Source organism: Cyprinodon variegatus, unplaced genomic scaffold, assembly GCF_000732505.1.
Source record: "Cyprinodon variegatus isolate N-32 unplaced genomic scaffold, C_variegatus-1.0 Scaffold616, whole genome shotgun sequence".
NCBI classification, from domain to species: domain Eukaryota; kingdom Metazoa; phylum Chordata; class Actinopteri; order Cyprinodontiformes; family Cyprinodontidae; genus Cyprinodon; species Cyprinodon variegatus.
Genome location: NW_015151069.1, coordinates 81729 through 90687, shown reverse-complemented (window position 1 = coordinate 90687; position 8959 = coordinate 81729). Strand labels below are relative to the sequence as shown.

The window sequence follows — 8959 nt, the reverse complement described above, 5'->3', positions numbered from 1 at the left end:
CTCTCTCATGACAAGGCGCGCACCTCTGGATGACCTAAAAAATAATCTTTAATATCTCTTAAACAAAAGTATCACAAACAATATTTTTTTCTGCACAAATCTGCACTAACGTTGCACTAACCATTCAGTCTATTTGCAGAGTTTTTTGACGTGGGTGGGATGTCAGCTTCACGCAGCTGCGCACGAGTCCTATCATTAAAAAAGGTTCATTTTGTTACCTGAGTAACGCGCAGTAACGGGGTGTCTGCAATGGTAACTGCGTTATAGTTACAGTCAAAGTAATTAGTTAGATTACTCGTTACTAAAACAAGGTAACGGCGTTAGTAACGCTGTTACTTTCAACGCCGTTAGTCCCATCACTGCTCCTTTGTATAGCTTGACTTTTTCTACTCATTTGGGACTTAAAGAAAGGAAAGCTGATCTTTAAACTACATTTCACCAAAGCAGCTAAAGATGAAGGCTTAAGCTAATTGAGAATTATGCTGTTGATAAAAAGCAAACATTCTCCACAAAGGCTGGGACTCTGTGTAGCAGTTTTTTTTTGCAAGTATCACTGAGATAAATGTTAGCTTTTTCAACAGCATAATGACAGTGCTGTAAGGAGTATGTTTTCCCAAACAAATTTGTTTTGTTTAGTTGTTTGTTTTTGGGCTCACCTCAAACTTTCACATCTAACTTCAATATAAAACAGCAAAACCTTGAAACAAGATTTTAAATGAAAATGTCAACCCTTTAGGGGAAAAAAAGAAAAGAATTGAAACCAACTTCTTATCTAAACTTGATAAATTGTTCTTCCATCTATGGAAGCAACAGCTGCCATTGTGGGCTCTTTTAACTGCCAATGAGTATTTTACATTTTTGTGGAAGAATATTGTTTTACAGTTATATGTAGTTATTATACACTTATGTGGTTTTGAGCATCAACAGCTTATAAAAGGTCAAGCTAAAAAAATCTCGTTCTTATATTACAAAAATAAAAACCTCTTATACTAGGCCATTGTTATGCATGACCCAAGTGAGCTTGACTTCTAGTCATAGACAGACTAATGGAGACTAATACCTTTTAAATGAGTGAACATTTGTTTTTGTCAGTTGAGAGTAGGACTGGGTGATATCATTTAAAATCATATTTTATCAGGTGATGTTGCCATAATAACAATAGAAATAATGATTAAAATGCAAACATTACTTATTTGTATTCCTTCTTAGGTAACTGTATGGTTGTGACTGCTTAACACAAAAACCATTGCTCCAATACCACAAAATAAGATTCTTGAAGAACATATAAACTTACAATTTGCTTCTTTAGGAGACCCATTACATAAAGAAATATGATTTATATGACTAAAACACATTCAATCATAATCTTCAGAATATCCAATGCTCCAACCTAAATAAAATGAAAGAAAGGTATTAACAATAGAAATTCTAACAATTTACCCTGTTTCTGGAGTTTTACTCATCATTGATTTTAATTAATCATTTAGACGATACATGACCAATTTTTATAAGCAAAAACTTATTACATTAACAATAATCTATATGATAAATGCCCACCTTTAATCCACAGAGTTGTCCTGAGGGTCAGCAAAGGTATTTTTAATGAATTTGATTCAGCTCTTGTGATATTTTTGGTCAGCAGTGGTTCAAGACATTGAATTCTCCCTTAGAGGCCATTATTATTATTCCCCTATTTTGTTATTGTGGAATTACTAGCTTAAATGAGAACACTGAAGTCCAGAAAGCTTCAAAATGTTGTTCTGTTTTCATTAGTAATGTTGGTTTCCTAGCCGCTCTTTGAATGATTAACACACGTTCATTTGTGGATAAAAGGTCTCACTGTTAATCAATAGAGCCCCAATGGCTTAGAAACAGCTTTGTAATACTTTTACAGATACTTCAGGTTAAGTTTGTCTTATCATTGTTAATTATCATATTGACTCTAGTTATTTTTTAGATGCTTTGTCTGATATTCAAATTTAAATTTCATAAGAAAACAACTATCCTATCCCTTTGGGATTAATAAAGTATTTGGAATAGAATTGAAAGGAGACAATATTTAGAATTCACATTAACAAAGCATCATACTGATTGAAGCTGGGGACCCTTTTCTAACTTCCAATTTCCAATTATTTCTACTGAAATATTTATATGAAATATCAGGAAAGAAAAGTTGAGTAGCCATTACCTCATCTGCATCTGTGGCTGTTAGCTGCATTATCTTGAAGCCATCGCCGACATTCTCTTCAATGGTCACATCAAGAATATCATTAGGAAAAACAGGTGGGTTGTCATTGATGTCCTGCAGAGTGATTTCCACCTGCAGAGGAAGAAGAGGAAACAACAGAGTTTTTATTAAAGCTTTGCCAAATGGCTGCATTCTACCTGCTGCAGCTGCAGAGATCACAGTCAAGGAGTAACCGTTTCTGTTTTCCTAGATTTCCGAAGATGAAGGAGCCGCATTTACAGAATAAATGTCCCAGAAAAAATTAAATGGAAACAATGTGACATCAGTAAGGGTGGTTGAAAGGGGAAAAAAAGAGTCAACTAACTCTAAGGGAATGAAAGAAAAAAAAACTCTTATACTTTAAAAATCAGGAAGGTTTCCAATTTCTGGCATTATTACTTACAAAACAGAAAATCAAGCTAGGAAGTATGTATAAAAGTAAAATCGAGAAAAAGGTAGAGTGTGCAATTATGAGACAGATATTACTAAAGAGGTGCTAGTTTGGTTCCATTGAGAAAGCATTTAATCTGTGAGAGAAGTATGGTTACATGTTCAGTTTGCGCTACCAAGGCAAAATAAAGCCAATATATTCTTTAATAATATATGTTGGGGCATGAGAGAGTCATTGGGTTAACCACTAACTAAAAACCCTCAACATTGACGATGAAGTTTCATAATGTCAAGAAGGCAAACAGCTCAATCAGGTTATTGCTTCTAAAGGTAGCAAGCAACAAGATAGACAATTCTGTGATTTGTCTGCAATTTAGCATGTGTGACTTTTCATTTCTTGTATTTCACCCAAACATGACAGGGAGAGAGGTTATTAAACCAAACCAATAAAGCTGTGGCTCACTAACCCATGAAGACAAAATTGGTCTATTTCTGTCAGGGAAATGTAATTCACTAAGGCATCATCATTCATTCTGTCATTTTTTTTACATATACTTTTTTTTTTTTTTACATATACTTTATGCAGTAATAACTAGAATAGCTAACACTGGCAGCTTGGCTAAGCCTACATCAGTCCATTATGCACCTTCAGTCAGAGACTCATTTCATCACGCTGCAACACAGAGCACAACAGGAAGTTATTCCTGCCTGTGGCCACCAAACTGTATAATTCATCTCTCTGACAGCCATTTCTTTTCATTTCTTAATATTTATTTGTTTTATTACTTCACTATGCGCAATAACATGGTCATGTGCAATAATTGTCATTTGGTACTGAGCAGTATTGTAAATTGTAAATACTGTTGATACTGGAAATCCTTGTCTTATTCTATTCATAGATCTCATGTTACACTGTTTATATGGGAAGGGTGTAATTTTACTTATTTAATTCTATCTTATCATATTATATTTTATTTTGGTCTATTATACTTACAATCTCATTTTTCTCTCTTCTGTAAACTGTTGCACTGCAAGAAAGGAATTTCCCGCAAGGGATTAATAAAATAATTCTGATTCTGAGGGTACCAATCTAAATATATTTAGAGAATGTTAAGATAATACATCCTACAATCAATTTAAAAAAAAATAAACCAAAAATTACACACTGTAAAAAAGTCAATATATACAATTGACCCTAAAAAGCGAAGGTAATAATTTGCAGTGTTCGGAGTAGTAAATTTACTGATATTTTATTGGTTAAAATATATATATTTTAGTATTTATTATACACCATGAGAAATTTAGTAATGTATACTCAAACTTTTAAAGAAATTACAATAGACCTCAGTATGGGAGCAAATGCATGAGCTCCACATTACAAGACAGGAGTGTTACACACTCTATTAGCATCCAGGCTGCTATGCTAACCTTCCATTTACTACGTAGCTAACAGGGCTGCACAGCTGGTCTGAATTCAAACTGCTTTTTTATAACAGAACAATGAGAAAATACAATTTTGATGGTTTTTGTACAACTTAGATTTAAGGAACAAATTTTGACTTTTATCTGCTTTCTTTGTTGCAAGCTTTTCTTGCTCTGAATGGTTCAGCAGAGTTGTTGCGTTTTGGCGCATGCATGCATGACGGCAACAATCTTTGGGTAGATTTTTTTTAGATATTTTTATGCTACATTTGCTATCTTTAAACATAAGGTAGGATTTACCCAATGAAATCTAGTGGATTTGCTACTCGATATGCAATGGTAATTTTTACATTATTTTTTACATGGATTGTGTTTACAGTCTAGTTAGTGGTGGTCTAGTGGTTAGGGCATACAGCTTGGAATCCTGAAGTTGTGAGTTCAAAACCCACTCCTACAGACTGCCACTCTGGGTCCCTGAGCAAAGACCCTTAACCCCACACTGCTCCCCGGGCGCCGAAAATGGAAGTCCACTGCTCTCCAAAGGGATGGGTTAAATGCAGAAAGTGAATTTCGTTGTGACAGTGTAATGAAAATAAAATGCTGGGGAAAAAATCTTTTCCTAAAGTGTATACCGGTAATCAAAAATAAAACTAGTCATGAAACACAGAGTTGAAATATAATGATTAAAAAAAAAAGAACAATGGGTTTCTCTCAAAGAGTACATTACCAATACTACAGTAGAAATAATCATATTAGAAAAAACAATAACAGAAACAGACTAGGGAAGCAGACTTTCTATATTACTGATCTGTTTGCATGCAGTTAATATTGGGTCATATGCAAATCAAACCCTTTAAAAATTTATTTTAGGCATATTTTTGTTGTGATTCTGCAGTTAGTCTAACATTCGAGCAAACTAACTCCGGCTCAGTTAGTTTCACTCTCAAGTCTTCCAAACCAAAATAAACAAATAAAACAGCAAACCACAGACCCCCCATGTGGCTAAACTTTGCCCCGAATACAAAGAACCTCTCTCTGATATGTTAGATTCAATGCAGATGGAGCAGCGGTCTGACTGAAACCTGCAATTAGATCAACTGTTTATACAAACTATGATATTTCATGTTAATCAAAGTCTACTGTGTCTTTTATTAATTAAGTCTGAACCAGGTGGCGCCCACATGGGGAAACCCTGCTATCAGAGCAGGTCCAGGAAAAAAAAAATCTTTGGTTCATTCAAGAGTTAATTAAAACAAGGTATTTAGGGTTGACATAATTATGGCTGTTGTGTTATATAATGACAAATCTGGACCTTAATTAGAAGAATATAGATCAGCTGTTGTGTTACATAAAGATAGCTTAGCTATAAAGAGAAAGACAAGCGGATAGTTTAACCATCACAGTGGCCAGCAGTCTGGGTACAAGTGGAAAGTCTTGAGACAGTGAGAGTGAAGCATTTATGGTTTTAGTTCCAAGTCTGGGGAAGCAAAATCAAATTTCCAGTCATATACCACAACTTAGACTTCTACTCCCATCGTTTCATCCAACAATCCAAATACGCATTTCACATCCAGTAAATATAACTAGCTTTGGAATAATAACATGCATTTTTATGTTTATTGCTTCAGTAAATATAAAAAAGCCTCTTATAAACTCTCTAGTGATTGAGTCTCCATTACTATTGACACTGATTATGGGAATTCTCGCATTTGTAGCACAACTTTCTGGTGCTTTGTTGCAACTTTCTATAATAGACTTAGATGAAGTAACACATAAGGCATAATACAGAACATCAAGAGTAGAGCAAGTAGAAAAATGTGCAATAACAAGTTTTGAAGAAAAAGTTTTTTTTCCCAGGTTCCTTCATTTCAACTTTTTTTTTTAACAGTTCAAAAAAACCTACCTGGCCATATATATATATTGTAAATTTTGTTTATTATGTTTTACAAGGCACACTCAGGCCCTATGAGAGACACTGATACTGACAGAAAAAACAATTCACTTTAAAAAGTCTTGTCTGATTACATAAAGTTCTTAAAAAAGCCAATGAGCAAAAGATTAGATTAAAAAATAAAAGCTGTTCTTTCCTCTGTATAGCTAAATAAAACTGACTTAGAGCCAAAAATGTGAGTTTCTGAAAAAAGGAATAATTTTTTTTAAATATCTATGCAAAAAAAAATGTGTCTTAATTTTACAGAACCTGCTGTTTTGATTTTTTTAGGCATAAAAAAACAGAAACCTTTTGCAAAGAAGGTTGGATTTTCTTTATGGGATGCAGATTTTTATTTTCAACCTAATGATAAGAGAAATAGATCTATGAAAAAATAGAAGCATCCAGATGGATCGGCCATTTTGACGTGACATGTATGATCTTATCTAATTCTGCAAAGGAATCTGTCATTGTAATGAAATGTATTTATTTTATCTAAGAGCACTATATCTTAATCATTTTTGTTGCATTTTTTTTTAACAAAATAAGATTGAAACATTGAAGGTGTGTTGACAAATATAAAAAAGCTGTGATGAACAAATATAAGCATTGGTCAAAATTGAAACCAGCATGTTGGCCAGAAAACCACAATAGGTGCACCCCCACTTAAAAAAACCTTACTGATACCTTTAGGGTAATTCTGCTACACAAATTCAGAGTAGGTATACAGTTAAAATTGAGTGAAAATGCTTTAAACAAATATATTTAATAATAGTGTACAGAAAATATTATAGAAAAAAGAAAATATATTTATTACTGTATTATTTTTGTAATTTGATTTTCTTATTTTTCCCTAATTTTGCTTAGGCCCCCCAGTTCCGCCGAGTGCCCCCCTACTTTGAAAACAGCCTTAGCCTAGAGAACCAGGATGCCAAAGTAATAAGTTAGGATCTTTTTGCGAAATGTTTTGCTGCCAAGGAAAACAATCGTCGGCTAAAATCTGTCCTTTTGGAATCCTTTGAGGAAATCAGAGTTCTTTTCCTGAATTTACCTACTTATTTCTTTAGTTATTTATTTGTCAACTTAGCAATGACTTGGCCACAAGTCAATATTAAGTTTATGGGAACAGTTGCCATTTTGCAAAGGTTGAGGTTGGTTAGGATAGCTGATTATCTTATAGACAAAGAAATAAAGACATTGTTTAAAAACTGCAATACGTATTAATACAGGTTTTCCTGACCATATATTAATATTGTTAAGACAGAATAATTGTTTGGCTGCAGTCTAAAGACACAGTGAACAGTTTCCCTTTAGGCATTGAAAGGGCAAACAATGGACCTCAAGGCCATAGAAGTGCTGAGATAGGAGGTCAGACAGAGGAATTCATTCATCGGACAGGAAAAGCTGTCTTTAAATGTCCTACATATCTGTTTTCCAGTCAACAGAAGCAGGAAACTCTGAACAACAGCTGCCACTGACTCGCTGTGGAGTCAGTTCTCCCTTGCTCATTAGAGACGGCCCAGAACCGAACACCGCTGAAATAGTGCCACAGTCTAACATGATGAAACACGGCTCTGCTGTTTGGTTCAGTGACACGTTCAGGTCGTAGGTCACAATTACGTACGACAAATCGCCTCATTCAGAAGCCATTCATCTGATCATGCTGCACAGGAAGAGGATGTTGTTCACTTATTAAGCCCACTATGAGTTGGTGTCAGTCCGTCAGCTTGAGTGGGGATAATTACAGGAGAACAAGGCGGATTATGTTCTGGGGCACCAGCGATGCAGAAGTCACATAAACAAGTCACAGTGACAGCAGCTCTTGACTCAACTTGCGCCAGAGCCAAGGAAGCGGGGCGAACTCAACAAACAATGAATATTTATTTCTCGCCCTGCATGTCCCCCTTGATGTGTAAATAATGCAAGGCCAACATCTAAGGAGTGAACTAATTAGGGTAGAAGTGCAGTTTTTAGACATAATTACGCTTCCAGATTTGCACTAGCATGGCTCCTTTGGGACAGAGATATATCAAATAGATTTGGTGAAAAATGTATCAAAGGAAGAGGAAGCAAGGGCAGGACAGGGGGACGGGTGGAGGCAAGCAGGAAGGGAGGTTTTGTTACCTCCAACCCAGACACCATTGCCCAGGCAGGTGAAACACATTAGTTTACAAGCTATAAGATTGTGTTTCAGGAACTACTGTTTCAAGTTGCAGGTGCTGCTATCTGGCTGCCAGGGTTTTATTATTTATGGGGAGGTATGAATGATGTACACACGGAGCAACTCCTGAGTGCTGTCGATTACGAGACTGTAAGTGATGGAAGCTATTTGTCCAAGAAGTTGGTGTACGAGCCTTCCCCCTACTCAGCTGTGATGAATTCATCTTGCTGAAAAATTCCCAGAGCTTGTTTGATATATGTAGGCATGGCAGGTAATATGATTTAGATCCCATGACCTCAGATTCTCTAGGTTGGTCTGTGTTCTACCTCATAAAATTATAATTTAAAGGTTTATGTTACTCAAACTACAAAAATACTTTTTTTCTCTCAATGCTTTGGAAGCATATGGCTTTTTAGATATTCTTTATTTATATCTGCACAGGTTACTGGGAAAATTTACTTGTCCACGTATCATTTTCCAGTCCGCTTCACTAATGTGCCCCATTTTGTGCAGGTCCTTCTACTGTACATCAAAACTAAATGAAGAACTCTGAAGTTCTAGGTTGTAATGTGAGAAAGTTGTAGGGTTAATGTGTGAATACTTCTGCAAAGATGAGAATAAGGATGATCTCTAAGGTTTTACTTGCAGAGGTTTACCAGACAAAGACTTCAAACATGTTTTAAGATGACCCTAAATATTACTTGCATCCATGAAAACCACTGAACCACTTTTCCATGCCTTGAAAATATAAAGCAACTTTAATGTTTTGCTTTTAAAAATAGGACATACAGTTCTGCCAAGTCCAAAGCAGAACAGCAGACAGACAGAG

The 8959-nt window shown here is 35.3% G+C and overlaps 1 protein-coding gene across 1 annotated transcript in view; it reads right to left on the bottom strand.

Moving 5' to 3' along the window:
* Positions 1-8959, bottom strand: part of fat4 (FAT atypical cadherin 4) — a 140087-nt gene that overhangs the window by 65434 nt on the left and 65694 nt on the right. Inside the window, exon 2 of the mRNA XM_015392947.1 lies at positions 2189-2320. Within this exon, the coding sequence (XP_015248433.1) occupies positions 2189-2320 (132 nt within the window). The remainder of the gene's footprint in view (positions 1-2188; positions 2321-8959) is intronic.